The sequence below is a fragment of the Engraulis encrasicolus genome, unplaced genomic scaffold (assembly GCF_034702125.1).
Source record: "Engraulis encrasicolus isolate BLACKSEA-1 unplaced genomic scaffold, IST_EnEncr_1.0 scaffold_650_np1212, whole genome shotgun sequence".
NCBI lineage: Eukaryota > Metazoa > Chordata > Actinopteri > Clupeiformes > Engraulidae > Engraulis > Engraulis encrasicolus.
Window position 1 is genome coordinate 1 of NW_026945973.1, and position 18,018 is coordinate 18,018.

General features: G+C 39.1%; 1 protein-coding gene across 1 annotated transcript; it reads right to left on the reverse strand.

Annotated features, from left to right (window-relative positions):
* Positions 1 to 12,729: 12,729 nt before the first annotated feature.
* Positions 12,730 to 15,071, reverse strand: LOC134444670 (uncharacterized; the record flags this gene model as incomplete). Its single annotated transcript, XM_063193905.1, has 2 exons — positions 12,730 to 12,777; positions 15,018 to 15,071. Coding segments are annotated over 2 exons (102 nt in total), but the record flags the coding sequence as incomplete, so codon positions are not given.
* Between the last annotated feature and the right edge of the window lie 2,947 nt (positions 15,072 to 18,018).

The window sequence follows — 18,018 nt, forward strand, 5'->3', positions numbered from 1 at the left end:
AGAAGATAAGATTTAAGTTTCTGTTCCAAAAGAACAAGAGTCAGAATGGCGCACATGGTAGGACATTGGATTGCCATGCAGAGGGACCGGGGTTCGATTCCCAGTCTCGGCAATCTGCCGACCCTTCGCCATCACTCTCTGCCAAATCGCTACCTTCAAAATCCTGTCAAACAAAGGCAATAACCCAAGCAAAAAATAAATTGAAATCAAAATTTAAATTTGAAACAAATATCACTGTATTTATGCATTTAGAAACCATTTTTTTATAATAAAATATATATTTTAAGCGTTTGAGCGTTTAAGCGTTGGCTATTTATCTTACATCGCCAACAGCTGGGACGATAACCTAACCTACACTTCCCTAATGAATTTAATGTTGTCACATTGGCAAAAATTAGCAAGCGATTGATATTGCTGTTTTCGTGCTCAAAATAAGTGTAAGCAACTGTCGGGTTATGTGAGGGAAGGACAGGCGCACACATGCGGATAACACCCGGAACACCCCAACCACTTTTTAACGGGAGCACTTGAGATGACTACGATCCAACTTGAGCACCGGTCGTAGCGCAACAAATCGTTATCGCATATACTACATAGATCATTAGAAATGACAAAAAAAAAGGCTACATTTTATAGACTTTGGCTATAGGCTGACCCGACTTACCTGTTTGAATTGGTGCAGCCTTACAGGGAGGACACCTATAAGTTTGATGCAACAGTGGGTAGATTTGCCATTAAGGAATTGTGTTTGAGCCTGGGTGAGCGCAAAATCATTGCACATTCCTTCAACTGTGGATGCATGTCTCCCGCCAGCTTCATAAGAACAATGTCTCACTGTAGGCTACGGTGATATGCGCTGGGAAATATATGCGATGTCATGTCATAATCATGGAGTTCCGTGCATGCGATTTCATCTGGGTCAGTCAGAAATGCATGCACCCTGCGCACCGGGAAGAAAACTTTTTCATCATGTGCATGGCTTAAACTGACTTTAATGTTTGCCAACGTACTATAGTTTTCCTCTCGTAATAGCACCTGGCGTGACCACAGTTAGATGACCTCGCGCGCGTAAACCCATTAAAATATAGCCTAGCCTTCTGTGGCTATTCAGAGCAATATGAACCAATCAGGTCGGCGTTGCTATTCAGCAAAATACTTCCCTGATGTCTACTTAACTAAAATAAGCTGCATTTGTCTAATATTTGGAGACATCGCCTTGCTCTTTCTGCAGGGAAGCGCCTCTCTCTCTCTCGCTCTCTCTCTCTCTCTCTCTCGCTCTCTCTCTCTCCCTCTCTCGCCCACACACGCACACACACACACACACACACACACACACACACACACACACACACACACACACACACACACTGTTTGGAGAAGACGCATTTAAACTGCTACAGTTTATGCAGTAGGCCTATTTAAGCATAGGCTAGACACATTTCAACTTTCACGTTGTGCGATGGGTGGGGGACAAGTGGGGGAAAAGTTCTTTCTCTCGCTCTCTCTCCCTCTCTCGCCCACACACACACGCGACGTAGCCTGTAACGAAGCTCTTTCCACTCTTCGCAAGACCTAATTCCAATTGACTCATCTTGTTGAATACCAGCCAAACTCACAAGCTAGATAGCCAATAGTTTCGATTGTGCTGCTTGGAGATGAGGCATTTAAACTGTTACAATTTAAGCAGCAAAGAGAAGACGGCGGTCTTCCCGGTGTAACACCCCAGCCGTTTTTAATGGGAGCACTTGAGATGACAATGATCCAAATTGTCTTGAGCACCGTCATAGCGCAACAAATCGTTATCGTAAACATAGCCTAGATAATTGGAAATTACAAAAAATAGGCTACATTTTATAGACTTTGGCTATAGGCTAAGCCGACTTCTCTACCTGTTTGAATTAGTGCAGCCTACAGGAAGGACGTTAATTTGGCATAGGTCAACTGCAAGAGACTACTAATTTGTGACTTGACGTGATGTGTGAATAATTAGGCTACGCTATGCAACAGGCATATTTAGCCGCACTCAGTCATTTGCTCATGGTATTGGGTGAATGTCCCGACCCTGTGTGTCCGCGTGCATGCATGCAGGGGTGGGGAAAAAATACATCAAGCGTGCCATCACACTTGTATTATTATGCCCAATGTTACATGCAACGCGCAATTGGCTGACTCTTTCCACTTGTGGCCTACTAAAACTGAGGGAGGGATCAACGTACAATGAGCTACACTGAAGCCGATTACTCTGCTTCACAAAAAAAGCAGTGCACCAATAATACCCCCGTCTTCAACCTATTAGGCTACTTACTAGATATATAGGCTAGTAATAGTATTAAGCTGTGCTACCTTGTTTTTTGTGGTAACGACAGTGTAGATCAGGTAATAGCCTGCAATAGGGGAAGCGGCATGCGCCAGTTTTAAAGACAGAATGTCGTCGCCAAATGTAAAATCACATCTCTCATGCTGACGTAACGGGGCACTACTTCATTAGGCTACAATGTTGTTCATGTCTGTTTGACTCACACTATACGAGTGGTTCAATTTGTGTTTTTGTGCTCATCGCACAAATGAGACAGGCTTGCTTGATAGGGCTACACAGAGCAAGCGACATCGGTTTCGACATTGATTTCATCCCAGGTAGCAAAAACCGTTAAAAACAGTCGGCCCGATCTTGGCAGAATATCGGCACTGTCGGCTGAGAGTCGGCTCGGCTGGAACACTGGTTACCGTGACTCAGCCAACACTTCATAGAACGCTGAAAATAACTGTCACTTCATGCAGTAACTGAGCCAACACTCTGCCGACACTGAAAATAACTGTCAGTCTCATGCAGTAACTGAGCCAACACTGAGCCGACACTGTCGGCATACGGTAATAGGACCATTATTGGGCCGCGGACAAAGCCAGAATCGGGCCGGCTGTTATCACTCGCGAAAAAAGGATCGGGCCAACAATGGGCCAGATAAACTTTGCTACCTGGGATGTCTCCTCAGTCTCTCCATTACGGTTTATCAGCCTACTCTGTTTTGCTATTTTCGTTATTCTTAGCCCAGGCGTTAGAGATGAAGCAACTGTGATCAGTGAGGTTGTGGAAACGGTTGAATGGTGGTCCTAAATTGGAAGCGGCCGATGCCAGTTTTGAAGACAGAATGTCGTCGCCAAATTTAAAATTAGATCTCTCTCATGCTGGCGTTACGGGACACACTTAATTACAATGGTGTTCCTGTCTGATTGACTCGGTTTTAATTGTCTTTACCGGTTCAAATTGTAGGTATGCAAACTCTGTATCCTGAGGATACCCGTTCCTGACTTGAATAGTGCCGAAATAAGTTAGGGACGGATTGGGAGACGGTGAATGCAAGACAGAACAAAAGTCGAGTTTAAATTCACATGGTGGTCTTGTTTAGGGCTCACACTTGTGTTATTATCAAATGCCCTATCAAATGCCCAATGCTAAATAAAACATGCAATTTCCTGACTGTATTTCTACTACTACTAAAACTGGTGGACGGACAAGCACGGAAGCCAAACAGACGCACAAGCACAGGCAGACGCTGCTCTACAAAAGCAGTGCTATACTGCCCCCACATTCCGAATGGCCACAGGGTGTAATGATCATGGTACGCTGCCACGGCACGGTAATGTTGTGAGCAGATTGAAGTTACACCATCTGTATGATAAAGATGAAAATTGGGTTCAAAACTTCAATTTTCAATTTTCCAGACAACTCAGAAAACAAAAAATTGACGTTGTTTGTTCATTTCATTGTAATTTGTCGGTGGCCTTTGAAAGAGAAAATATGTGAATTTGAAACCAAAGTAAAATGAGTCAACATTTCAATTTTCAATTTCTGCGTGGTGGTTGGACTGAACCACTCGCGCGGGGACCGGGGGATGTATTGGCTCAAGTAGCGGCAGATGTTTTGCGTAATGCCTACAAATGAATGTATTGCAAGCCAGCTGAGACGTAGGCCTACAGATCTGACTGATAACTAACTCAGCTGTAGGCCAACCTGCAACCCCCCCATCCCCCCCGACAATCGTTGGGACGAAAGTGATTTCATGGACAGGGGGAGAATATTACCCACATAGTTTGCACACCATGCCTGCTCTGATTAATGCGCACCACAGACCCATTGACTCCACGCTGACTAGACTACTCTTAATATGATCCTGTCTACAATTGCATTGGCTATTGATGCATAAACGTTGCACATTGTTTATTTTACGCGTGGATATTTCCCTGCCAATGTGATCTCATTTCTCAGTTGGCACCACACTGCAAAATGGTCCGTGAGTGGAGTAGGCCTATTAAACGGCATCTGCATCTGCATCTACAAGACTTAGGCCTATATTAGCCTATTTGTAATATAGCCTAATCTTGACATTTCAGAAAAATAAGACAGGCTTGAAATCAGGGCTTTGAACCGTTATTTTTTTCCAAATGTTCCGTTCCGAACAGAAACAGAATTATAACGTTTCCGGTTCTGAGTTCCACTAATAAATTGACGTTCCCGAACCGGTTAGAACCAAAAAATATTGTTCCCGGAACGGTTAATTTCGTTCCTGTCAGCTGATTACTCCCCATAGGCCTAACTGACGTTAACCAAGAAAGACGGAAGTGCAAATGAGTCAGACTACATTCAAAACTGTTTATTCAAGTGGATGAAAAGAATATCCTCCAGAATTTTGTCATTCAGGGACGACCTAAGCAGAGAAGCAGAGAATAAACCTCAATGATGAAAATGTGCGCTCCACGCTGACTTGGGTCACGGGGAGCACTATGATGGACATTGTGAGTTTGTGCATATTTGAAGCGGCCATGGATGCCCAATAACGCCGAACATTGTTGATGCGCTTTACACGCGCTTCCCTGCAATGTCTTACAATAATGCAATGCAAACTCTGTCCTTTTGTATGACAGTAGTTTCTCTTAATTAAGATGTGGAGTGAAGACTTTGTAATCTACAGCTCTCTCTCCATTCAGTCAGAGAATGTCTGATGTCACACAGGACGTGAACCTCAGTCGTCATGGTAACGTGCGTATGAAAATAATGACTTTTTTTTTTTAGTTTGAGGAACGGTATTAACCGGTATTAACCGGTTACCATTATTTTTAAATAAGTGTTCCCGTTCCAGAACATAAAAAATAATAATGTTTCCGGTTTCGTTTCTGTTCCCTGTAAAATACAAAAAGTTTCTGGTTTTCGTTTTCGTTCCTTGAACCGGTTCGAAGCCCTGCTTGAAATGTATACGGGTGTAGCCTAAAGGGTGATTAAAACAAAGCAAGCGACATGAATTCACAGTGCCTTATTGCTCGAGCGCGTCATTTCCGTTCAGTGGAAAGTTTGAAGCGCAACGTTATAACGGCAATGTAGCCCACAGTCTGCTGTCAAGTATAGCAACTGATTTATTTCTATAGTCTAATCTGATTGTCTGAATTCTCAGGGGAGTTGGCCCATATGCAAACGGAGTTGCCGACCATTGATCTACTGTAAGCTGTGCGTGCCCAACGGGCAGCCCTCTGAGTTCGGAGTTGGGTTCTGAGTTCGTCTCTGGCGTGTTAGCAGGGGAGGTGAAAGCGGGTTGTTGAAAAGTTTGCAGGTTGGCTACGACTACAGCTGAGCCAGTCATTCTGTCCGAATTCTAGGCCTACGTCTCACAAGCTGACTTGCCATCCATTTAATTTGTAGGCTAGGCAAACACATCTGGCGCTACTTGAGCCAATAGCCTACCTACATCCCCCGGTCCTGCGCGAATGGTTCAGTCCAACCACCACGCAGAAATTGAAAATTGAAATATTGACTCATTTTACTTTGGTTTCAAATTCACATATTTTGTCTTTCAAAAGCCACCAACAAATGACAATGAAATGAAAAAACAACGTCAATGTTCTGTTTTCTGAGTTGTCTGGAAAATTGAAAATTTAAATTTTGAACCGATTTTTCATGAACATTTTCATGACCCGCGATATGCGGAAATTTTCAAAAAATGTACTTTTTCACTTTTTCACAAAAATGGATAAAACCTGTTTTCAACAGCATTTCAGATGTTACAAATTGACTGACTGCCTCTAGAAACACAAATTAACATCTTTTTTTATTTTAATTTTTTTTTTTAAATGTTCATGACCCGCGATATGCGAAAAATTTCCAAAAAGTGACTTTTTCACTTTTCAGAAATATGCATCAAACATGCTTTCAACAGCATTTCAGATGTAAAAAATCGACTGACTGCCTCTACAAACACAAATTAACACATTGAATACCGGCGGTGCTCACGGAATTATGCCGTAGAATACCAGCGTTCTAAGCCCTTTTTTGACGTTTTTTTGTAGACTCACAGCTTATTATGTGATAGGGCCACTGAAATATGTTATGACTCGTTCGAAAGTGGAGACGCTGCCCTCTTAGTAGGTGAAAACTGTGTGTCTCTACGAGCTTTAATTGCCGAGTAAACCCACGCTAAACCGAAGCGGGTATCCATGGAATTCAGCTACAATCGGAGATATTGAGGTTTTTGTGAAGGGTGCGCTTCTTCAGAATGTGACGAGTTTGAAAGGGGATGAGTTGGTTTTAATCACAATTTGGTGCAAGGTTAGCTCTGACACACATCTTCCTGCTCGTCAAGACACACCTCCTGCTCTAAACCACTACGACACCGGCAATCAATGCCCTTCGAAATCTACGTTTTTCACACAGACTGAACACAAGCTCTTTGCACACATGCAGAAGGTCGGACATTTGCTAACATAGTTCCCGATGACTCCCGAAATAATAGCCCAACATTGACAACAAATGCCAATGATATGATGCTTAGATGTAGCCCATCCGATCCATATGTAGCCATCTATGCTAGCTTCTGGCTTTTCACATACAGGAAGACAGTTCAACATGGGGGTGAATAATCAAATAAACTTATCTGGTTGGCGATCAAACTTCCAAATCGGAGCGCATTACTCCAATTACAATTCGGGTGCCATTTTGATCCAAGGATCTGGTAAAGGTCTAGGTAGCAAGCCCAGAAAGTTCAAGATACTCCTGGCACGATATACAATGGTCTCTGTGTTTACCTATTGCGTGAAGTCAGACACAATACACGCTACCGATCGTAGGCTACTAGGGAAACAACAACATAGCACGATTCACGAATACGGCAGCACACCTCCTGCTCTGTCACACTACGACACCAGCAATCGATGCCCTTTGAAATCCCCGTTTTTCACGTGGACTGAACACAAACTCTTTGCACACATGCAGAGGGTGAGACATTTGCTAAAATAGCTCCCGATGACTCCCGAAATAATAGCCCAACATTGACAACAAATCCAAATGATATGATGCTTAGATGTAGCCTAGCCCATCCGATCCGAATCATATGCGGTGGCAGATGGACACTCCCAAATGAGATCGCTCCCAGACGTGTAGTCCCAGGTGTTTCTATCAGTCCCGGACGTGTAGTCCCACCCGATTATATTTCACGTATTATCATACACTGCCACATACAAGCAATTTAAGGTTAGGGTTAGGTTAGGGTTAGAAACAAAAAACTAACATCAAAAAGATAACTAGCTCCGTTATATGGCGGTGGGATCGATAGTCTGGCTAGTGGGGGCGAGCCGACAGGGGAGCGTCCTGCGTTGGGAGCGACAATCAGGGAATCATGATATGAAGAGTTCAGATGCAAAACCCCCTAACTCCATTTCTGAAGACCTGCACTTCTGTATTTTTAGAGAACCCAGTTGTTTGTTTGTTTTACATTCATGTACTTGATAATACATATAAATAGTTATATTACATAAATAAAATAAAAATTTGCAAGTTTGATAGCTTTGTATTAAATAAAAATGAATTAAGATTATTTTCTGAAAAGGCACTTAGGGGGTTTTGCATCTGAACTCTTCATATGTAGCCATGCTAGCTTCTGGCTTCTCACATACAGGAAGACACAGAAACTTATCTTTTTGGCGATCAAACGTCCAAATCGGAGCGCATTACTCCAATCACATATCGGGTGCCATTTGGATCCAAGGATCTGGTAAAGGTCTAGCAAGTCCAGAAAGTTCAAGATACTCAGTCCAGGCACGATATACAATGGTGTTTACCTATTGCGTGAAGTCAGAGACAACACATGCTACAGTGACCGTACTAGGGAAATCAATGCAGGCAGCGCGATAGGCGACATGGGTTGGCATCCAGACATCTCCGTAAGTTAAATTAAAATATCCAAATCATAACACTCAAACATCATAACAATCAAACAACTTTGGACTGCAAATGTTGTCATTTATGTCCATCACAGAGCTACCAAAATCACATATATTGTCCATTGAAGGGTGTAGATTCAAAATATGATATTTAAATGCAAAAACGTATTTTTACGTTTTGGTATACAACGCATGGGCGTGAAAAACGCATTATTACGTCGTCGGTACTCAATGTGTTAACATCTTTTGTTTGTTTTTTGAATTTTTACATTTTTGTGAAAAATTTCTTGACCTGCGATATGTGAAAATTTCAAAAAGTTACTTTTGCACTTTTTCAAAAAAAATCATAAATCCTGCTTTCAACAGCATTTCAGAAGTACCAAATCGACAGACTGCCTCTAACCCTCCTTTTACCCTCAAATTTTGGAACATCCGTGATCCTTGGGGTCAATTTGACCCCAACCACTGAAATGACTACAAAATCAGTAGAAAACAACACTTTGGCACATGTTTATGTCTCAGATATGTATTATTGCTCTGTTGGTGACATAAAAAATACTTTAAATATATCCTAGCACCCCCATACATAGCCCACACACCAAAAAAACGTAATCCATGACTAGCTGAAAATTGGAAAAAATAGCAATAAAATGTCATTAATTGGTCTAAAAACAGATGGACACATATTATTGAAATTTTAGTGGCTCCATATACTCCCTAAATATGAATTTCCATTACTTATAACATTTGAAAAGAGAAAAACAAATTTGGTTACCAATGATATTATCTATTACCATATGAGTCAATTTGAACCTAAAAGAAATAGGCATATTCCCAAACATTCAGTTTAAGTTCAACATTCATTTTCCTTGAATGTTTGAATGTGTATTCATAACACAAGTATAATAGCTACGTAAGAACATGGATACATTGCCAACCAAGAGTTTCGGGAACATCAGAGAAAATCATTGTTTTCTACATTATTGCTACGCTTGAATTAATGTGCACATAAGAAAAAAAGCATAAGGAGCATAAAAAAGTATGAGATGTGGTGGGTGCCATGATGGTGCTATACTGCCCTACTAAGGCAAAGAACCTTAACTCACCAGAGTGTGAAACTGAGAAAAGGGACTTCAAAGTTTCTGTTTTGTTATCCTATGTCCAGATAAACGTATAATAGTTAGAGGTCCTAAAATTTGACAGTTTTTTACTATAAAGGAGATATACATGTATAGCAAAGAATATTTAGTTCAAATTTGACTTTGCCAGTTATTTGGCAGTTTTCTGCCTTTGTATTCTGCCTTTGTATCATGGGCCAGCAGTTAGGAGTCATGCTGAGCCAAAAGACAGTAACTGCCATATTTGTTGTCAATTGTTTTCATTTTAACTCTAACTATACATTTTATAAGGAACTATAAGCAAGGTCTGGTCATAATGTCTGTTTTAAATTACATATTTGACGTTGAGATGTCCTATTTAGTGGGATTAGGATATGGCGGGAATGTATTTACATTGCATTGAATTACATTACAATTCATTATATCTCAAAATTGTTCAGATAAAAAGCCTGGTAGACAAATTACTGTGTAGAAACACTAATATATCATGAATAAATACACAACATGCTTTGACATTTAAGAAAATATAATAGAAATTGAATAAAAAGTTATATTTATGAAATGGCAGTTGGATGTTAAGGTTCTCTGCCTTTGAATCATGGACGCAATATAAGGAGCCATACCAAGGCAAAATGCCTTAACTTCCTATTTTCTTCATTTTGTCAAAATGTCAATGCCACCACTGTCCAAAATGTTGCCGTGAATTAGTTTTAGGCCTCCCCCATGTCCTTAGTATTTTTTAGTTATCAGGGGCCAAACAGAAGCAAAATATTCAAAAGAAACATGGCTGAATAGCTTATTTTCATGTATTTCACATTATCTAAACAGATTTTAACATTTATTTACAAAATATGGATGTTCCATTTATATTTTATACACTTGAAACAATTGGGGTCAAATTGACCCCAAGGAACACGGATGTAACCAAAATGTGTACAGCACTTGGGAAAAACATTTTTGTTGAAATTTCACTTTTTTCACATGTATCCCATCTATTTAGGTAAAGCCATCAAAAATGAGGCAGAAGAAATATGTACTTCATTTATTTTTCAGGTGTTAAACATTGAAAGGGGTCCATAAGAACCCAAGGATAACAGGAGGGATAGAAAGACAAAATAACTTTTTTTTTTTAATTATTTTGATTTTTTTTTTACTTTTTCATAGTAAAGCCTTCTTCTAAAAGCATTTCAGAAGTACCAAATCCACTGACTGCCTCTAGAAACACAAAATAACATCTTTTTTGTGTTTTCTGAATTTTTAATTTTTTTGAAAACTTTCATGACAAGCTATATGCGAAAAATTCTAAGAAAAGTGCAAAAGTCAATTTTTCAAAAAAAATCATAAAACCTGATTCCAACAGCATTTCAGAAGTACTTTATTTTCTTCCTTCCTTTTCTCCTGTCTTTCTTCTCTTTCTTCTCTTTCTTCTCTTTCTTCTCTTTCTTCCTTTTCTCCTGACTTTCTTCTATTTCTTCTCTTTCTTTTCTTCCTTCCATTTCTCCTGTCTTTCTTCTCTTTCTTTTCTTTCTTCCTTTTCTCCTGTCTTTCTTCTCTTTCTTTTCTTCCTTTCTTTTCTCCCGTATTTCTTTTCTTCCTTCCTTTTCTCATGTCTTTCTCCTGTCTTTCTTTTCTTCCTTCATTTTTTCCTGTCTTTCTTTTCTTCCTTCCTTTTCTCCTGTCTTTCTTCTCTTTCTTCCTTTTCTCATGTCCTTCTTCTCTTTCTTCTCTTTCTTTTCTTCCTTTCTTTTCTGCTGTATTTCTTTTCTTCCTTCCTTTTCTCCTGTCTTTCTTTTCTTCCTTACTTTTCTCCCGTCTTTCTTCTCTTTCTTTTCTTCCTTCCTTTTCTCCTGTCTTTCTTTTCTTCCTTCCTTTTCTCCTGTCTTTCTTATCGTCCTTCCTTTTCTCCTGTCTTTCTTCTCTTTCTTCTATTTCTTCTCTTTTTTCTCTTTCTTCTCATTCTTCCTTTTCTCCTGTCTTTCTTCCCTTCTCTGTCTTTTCTTCCTTCCTGTTCTCCTGTCTTTCTTTTCTTCCTTCCTTTTCTCCTGTCTTTCTTATCTTCCTTCCTTTTCTCCTGTCTTTCTTCTATTTCTTGTCTTTCTTTTCTTCTTTCCTTTTCTCTTGTCTTTCTTGTCTTCCTTCCTTTTCTCGAGTCTTTCTTTTCTTAATTCATTTTCTGCTGTCTTTCTTTTCTTCCTTCTCCTTCTTCCGTCTTTTTCTCCTCTCTTTCTTCTTTCTTCTCTTTCTTCTCTTTCTGCTTTTTCTTCCTTTTCTCCTGTCTTTCTTCTCTTTCTTCTCTTTCTTCTCTTTCTTTTCTTCCTTCCTTTTCTCATGTCTTTCTTTTCTTCCTTCCTTTTCTCCTGTCTTTCTTCTCTTTCTTCTCGTTCTTCCATTTCTCCTGTCTTTCTTCTCTTTCTTCTCTGTCTTTTCTTCCTTCCTTTTCTCCTGTCTTTCTTATCTTCCTTCCTTTTCTCCTGTCTTTCTTCTATTTCTTCTCTTTCTTCCTTTTCTCCTGTCTTTCTTCTCTTTCTTTTCTTTTGTTCCTTCCTTTTCTCCAGTCTTTCTTTTCTTCCTTCTCTCTCTTCCTTCCTTTTCTTATGTCTTTCTTCTACTCTTCACTTTCCTCTATTTCTTCTCTTTCTTCCTTTTCTCCTGTCTTTCTTCTCTTTCATGTCTTCCTTTTCTTCCTTCCTTTTCCCCTGTCTTTCTTATCTTCATTCCTTTTCTCCTGTCTTTCTTCTCTTTCTTCTCTTTCTTCCTTTTCTCCTGTCTTTCTTCTCTTTCTCCTCTTTCTTTTTTTCCTTGGTTTTCTCCTGTCTTTCTTTTCTTCCTTATTTTCTCTTGTCTTTCTTTTCTTCCTTCCTTTTCTCCTGTCTTTCCTTTCTTCCTTCCTTTTCTCCTGTCTTTCTTCTCTTTCTTCTCTCTCTTCCTTTTCTCCTGTCTTTCTTCTCTTTCTTTTCTTCCTTCCTTTTCTCCTGTCTTTCTTTTCTTCCTTCCTTTTCTCCTGTTTTTCTTCTCTTTCTTCCCTTTTTTCCTTTTCTCCTGTCTTTCTTCTCTTTCTTCTCTTTCTTTTCCTCCTTCCTTTTCTCCTGTCTTCCTTTTTTCCCTTCCTTTTCTCCCGTCTTTCTTATCTTCCTTCATTTTCTTCCTTCCTTTTCTTCCTTCCTTTTCTCCTGTCTTTCTTCTCTTTCTTTTCCTCCTTCCTTTTCTCCTGTCTTCCTTTTTTCCCTTCCTTTTCTCCTGTCTTTCTTTTCTTCCTTCATTTTCTTCCTTCCTTTTCTCCAGTCTTACTTCTCTTCCTCCCATTTCTCTTGTCTTTCTACTCTTTCTTCTCTTTCTTTTCTTCCTTCCTTTTCTCCCGTCTTTCTTTTCTTCCTTCATTTTCTTCCTTCCTTTTCTTCCTTCCTTTTCTCCTGTCTTTCTTCTCTTTCTTCTCTTTCTTCCTTTTCTCCTGTCTTTCTTCTCTTTCTTTTCTTCCTTCTTTTCTCTTGTCTTTCTTTTCTTCCTTCCTTTTCTCCTGTCTTTCTTTTCTTCCTTCCTTTTCTCCTGTCTTTCCTTTCTTCCTTCCTTTTCTCCTGTCTTTCTTCTCTTTCTTCTCTTTCTTCCTTTTCTCCTGTCTTTCTTCTCTTTCTTTTCTTCCTTCCTTTTCTCCTGTCTTCCTTTTTCCCCTTCCTTTTCTCCTGTCTTTCTTTTCTTCCTTCATTTCCTTCCATTTCTCTTTCTACTCTTTCTTCTCTTTCTTTCCTTCTATCCTTCTCTCCTGTCTTTCTTCTCTTTCATGTCTTTCTTTTCTTCCTTCCTTTTCTCCTGTCTTTCTTTTCTTCCTTTCTATTCTCCTGTCTTTCTTTTCTTCCTTCCTTTTCTCCTGTCTTTCTTCACTTTCTTCTCTTTCTTCCTTTTCTCCTGTCTTTCTTCTCTTTCTTTTCTTCCTCCCTGTTCTCTTGTCTTTCTTTTCTTAATTCCTTTTCTCCTGTCTTTCTTTTCTTCCTTCCCTTCCTTCATTTTCTCCTGTCTTTCTTCTCTTTCATCTCTTTCTTCTGTTTCTTCCTTTTCTCCTGTCTTTCTTCCCTTTCTTCTCTTTCTTTTCTCCTTTCCTTTTCTCCTGTCTTTCTTTTCTTCCTTCCCTTTCGTCCTTCCTTCTCTCCTGTCTTTCTTCTCTTTCTTTTCTTCCTTCCTTTTCTCCTGTCTTTATTTTCTTTCTTCTCTTCCTTCCTTTCCTGCTCCTTCTTTTCTTTCTTCCTTTTCTCATGTCTTTCTTTTCTTCCTTCCTTTTCTCCTGTCTTTCTTCTTTTTCTTTTCTGCCTTCCGTTTCTCCTGTCTTTCTTCTTTTTCTTTTCTTCCATCCTTTTATCCTGTCTTTCTTCTCTTTCTTTTCTTCCTTTTCTCCTGTCTTTCTTCTATTTCTTCTCTTTCTATTCTTCCTTTCTTTTCTCCTCTCTTTCTTTTCATCCTTCCTTTTCTCCTGTCTTTCTTCTCTTTCTTCTCTTTCTTACTTTTCTCCTGTCTTTCTACTCTTTCTTCTCTTTCTTTTCTTCCTTCCTTTTCTCCTGTCTTCCTTTTTTTCCTTCCTTTTCTCCCGTCTTTCTTATCTTCCTTCATTTTCTTCCTTCCTTTTCTTCCTTCCCTTTCTCCTGTCTTTCTTCTCTTTCTTTTCCTCCTTCCTTTTCTCCTGTCTTCCTTTTTTCCCTTCCTTTTCTCCTGTCTTTCTTTTCTTCCTTCATTTTCTTCCTTCCTTTTCTCCTGTGTTACTTCTCTTCCTTCCATTTCTCTTGTCTTTCTACTCTTTCTTCTCTTTCTTTTCTTCCATCCTTCTCTCCTGTCTTTCTTCTCTTTCATGTCTTTCTTTTCTTCCTTCCTTTTCTCCTGTCTTTCTTTTCTTCCTTTCTTTTCTCCTGTCTTTCTTTTCTTCCTTCCTTTTCTCCTGTCTTTCTTCACTTTCTTCTCTTTCTTCCTTTTCTCCTGTCTTTCTTCTCTTTCTTTTCTTCCTCCCTGTTCTCCTGTCTTTCTTTTCTTAATTCCTTTTCTCCTGTCTTTCTTTTCTTCCTTCCCTTCCTTCCTTTTCTCCTGTCTTTCTTCTCTTTCATCTCTTTCTTCTCTTTCTTCCTTTTCTCCTGTCTTTCTTCCCTTTCTTCTCTTTCTTTTCTCCCTTCCTTTTCTCCTGTCTTTCTTTTCTTCCTTCCCTTTCGTCCTTCCTTCTCTCCTGTCTTTCTTCTCTTTCTTTTCTTCCTTCCTTTTCTCCTGTCTTTATTTTCTTTCTTCTCTTCCTTCCTTTCCTGCTCCTTCTTTTCTTTCTTCCTTTTCTCGTGTCTTTCTTTTCTTCCTTCCTTTTCTCCTGTCTTTCTTCTTTTTCTTTTCTGCCTTCCGTTTCTCCTGTCTTTCTTCTTTTTCTTTTCTGCCTTCCGTTTCTCCTGTCTTTCTTCTTTTTCTTTTCTTCCATCCTTTTCTCCTGTCTTTCTTCTCTTTCTTTTCTTCCTTTTCTCCTGTCTTTCATCTATTTCTTCTCTTTCTATTCTTCCTTTCTTTTCTCCTCTCTTTCTTTTCATCCTTCCTTTTCTCCTGTCTTTCTTCTCTTTCTTCTCTTTCTTACTTTTCTCCTGTCTTTCTACTCTTTCTTCTCTTTCTTTTCTTCCTTCCTTTTCTCCTGTCTTCCTTTTTTACCTTCCTTTTCTCCCGTCTTTCTTATCTTCCTTCATTTTCTTCCTTCCTTTTCTTCCTTCCCTTTCTCCTGTCTTTCTTCTCTTTCTTTTCCTCCTTCCTTTTCTCCTGTCTTCCTTTTTTCCCTTCCTTTTCTCCTGTCTTCCTTTTTTCCCTTCCTTTTCTCCTGTCTTTCTTTTCTTCCTTCATTTTCTTCCTTCCTTTTATCCTGTCTTACTTCTCTTCCTTCTATTTCTCTTGTCTTTCTACCTTTTCTTCTCTTTCTTTTCTTCCATCCTTCTCTCATGTCTTTCTTCTCGTTCATGTCTTTCTTTTCTTCCTTCCTTTTCTCCTGTCTTTATTTTCTTCCTTTCTTTTCTCCTGTCTTTCTTTTCTTCCTTCCTTTTCTCCTGTCTTTCTTCACTTTCTTCTCTTTCTTTTCTTCCTTTTCTCCTGTCTTTCATCTATTTCTTCTCTTTCTATTCTTCCTTTCTTTTCTCCTCCTCTCTTTCTTTTCATCCTTCCTTTTCTCCTGTCTTTCTTCTCTTTCTTCTCTTTCTTACTTTTCTCCTGTCTTTCTACTCTTTCTTCTCTTTCTTTTCTTCCTTCCTTTTCTCCTGTCTTCCTTTTTTTCCTTCCTTTTCTCCCGTCTTTCTTATCTTCCTTCATTTTCTTCCTTCCTTTTCTTCCTTCCCTTTCTCCTGTCTTTCTTCTCTTTCTTTTCCTCCTTCCTTTTCTCCTGTCTTCCTTTTTTCCCTTCCTTTTCTCCTGTCTTCCTTTTTTCCCTTCCTTTTCTCCTGTCTTTCTTTTCTTCCTTCATTTTCTTCCTTCCTTTTATCCTGTCTTACTTCTCTTCCTTCTATTTCTCTTGTCTTTCTACCTTTTCTTCTCTTTCTTTTCTTCCATCCTTCTCTCCTGTCTTTCTTCTCGTTCATGTCTTTCTTTTCTTCCTTCCTTTTCTCCTGTCTTTATTTTCTTCCTTTCTTTTCTCCTGTCTTTCTTTTCTTCCTTCCTTTTCTCCTGTCTTTCTTCACTTTCTTCTCTTTCTTTTCTTCCTTTTCTCCTGTCTTTCATCTATTTCTTCTCTTTCTATTCTTCCTTTCTTTTCTCCTCTCTTTCTTTTCATCCTTCCTTTTCTCCTGTCTTTCTTCTCTTTCTTCTCTTTCTTACTTTTCTCCTGTCTTTCTACTCTTTCTTCTCTTTCTTTTCTTCCTTCCTTTTCTCCTGTCTTCCTTTTTTTCCTTCCTTTTCTCCCGTCTTTCTTATCTTCCTTCATTTTCTTCCTTCCTTTTCTTCCTTCCCTTTCTCCTGTCTTTCTTTTCTTCCTTCATTTTCTTCCTTCCTTTTCTCCTGTCTTCCTTTTTTCCCTTCCTTTTCTCCTGTCTTCCTTTTTTCCCTTCCTTTTCTCCTGTCTTTCTTTTCTTCCTTCATTTTCTTCCTTCCTTTTATCCTGTCTTACTTCTCTTCCTTCTATTTCTCTTGTCTTTCTACCTTTTCTTCTCTTTCTTTTCTTCCATCCTTCTCTCCTGTCTTTCTTCTCGTTCATGTCTTTCTTTTCTTCCTTCCTTTTCTCCTGTCTTTATTTTCTTCCTTTCTTTTCTCCTGTCTTTCTTTTCTTCCTTCCTTTTCTCCTGTCTTTCTTCACTTTCTTCTCTTTCTTCCTTTTCTCCTGTCTTTCTTCTCTTTCTTTTCTTCCTCCCTGTTCTCCTGTCTTTCTTTTCTTAATTCCTTTTCTCCTGTCTTTCTTTTCTTCCTTCCCTTCCTTCCTTTTCTCCTGTCTTTCTTCTCTTTCATCTCTTTCTTCTCTTTCTTCCTTTTCTCCTGTCTTTCTTCCCTTTCTTCTCTTTCTTTTCTCCCTTCCTTTTCTCCTGTCTTTCTCTTCTTCCTTCCCTTTCGTCCTTCCTTCTCTCCTGTCTTTCTTCTCTTTCTTTTCTTCCTTCCTTTTCTCCTGTCTTTATTTTCTTTCTTCTCTTCCTTCCTTTCCTGCTCCTTCTTTTCTTTCTTCCTTTTCTCGTGTCTTTCTTTTCTTCCTTCCTTTTCTCCTGTCTTTCTTCTTTTTCTTTTCTGCCTTCCGTTTCTCCTGTCTTTCTTCTTTTTCTTTTCTTCCATCCTTTTCTCCTGTCTTTCTTCTCTTTCTTTTCTTCCTTTTCTCCTGTCTTTCATCTATTTCTTCTCTTTCTATTCTTCCTTTCTTTTCTCCTCTCTTTCTTTTCATCCTTCCTTTTCTCCTGTCTTTCTTCTCTTTCTTTTCTTTCTTTTCTCCTGTCTTTCTTCTCTTCCTTTTCTCCTGTCTTTGTTCTCCGTCTTTTCATCCTTTTCTCCTGTCTTTCTTCTCCGTCTTCATCCTTTTCTCCTGACTTTCTTCTCTTTCTTTTCTTCCTTCCTTTTCTCCTGCCTTTCTTCTCTGTCTTTTCATCCCTTTCTCCTGTCTTTCTTCTCTTCCTTTTCTCCTGTCTTTCTTCTCCTTCTTTTCATCCTTTTCTCCTGTCTTTCTTTTCATCCTTCCTTTTCTCCTGTCTTTCTTCTCTTTCTTTTCTCCTGTCTTTCTTCTCTTTCTTTTCTTTCTTTTCTCCTGTCTTTCTTTTTTTCATTTTCTTCCTTCCTTTTCTCCTGTCTTGTTCCCTATGCTTCTTTTCTACTACCTTTCTTTTTCTTCCTTTTCTTTTTCCCATCCTTTTCTCTGTCTTTTTTTTTCTTCTCTTATTCATTTGTCTTCTCTTTTTTTCCTTCCTTTTCTCCCTCCCATCTTTCTTATCTTCCCTTCATTTTCCTTCCCTTCCTTCTTCTTCCTTACCCTTTCTCCTGTCTATTTCTTTATCCTCTTCCTTCATTTTCTTCCTTTCCTTTTTCTCCTGTGTTCCACCACTTCTCTTCCTTACCTCATTTCTATTGTCTTTCTTACTCTTCCTCTTCCTCTCTTTCTTTTACTTTTCCGTATATCGCTTCCTCTTCCTGTCTTTCTTCTCTTTCATGTTCTTCTTTTTCTTCCTCTCCTTTTTGCTCCTGTCTTTCTTTTCTTCCTTCCTCTTTTCTCTCTCTGTTCTTTCCTTTCTGCTCTTCCTTTCCC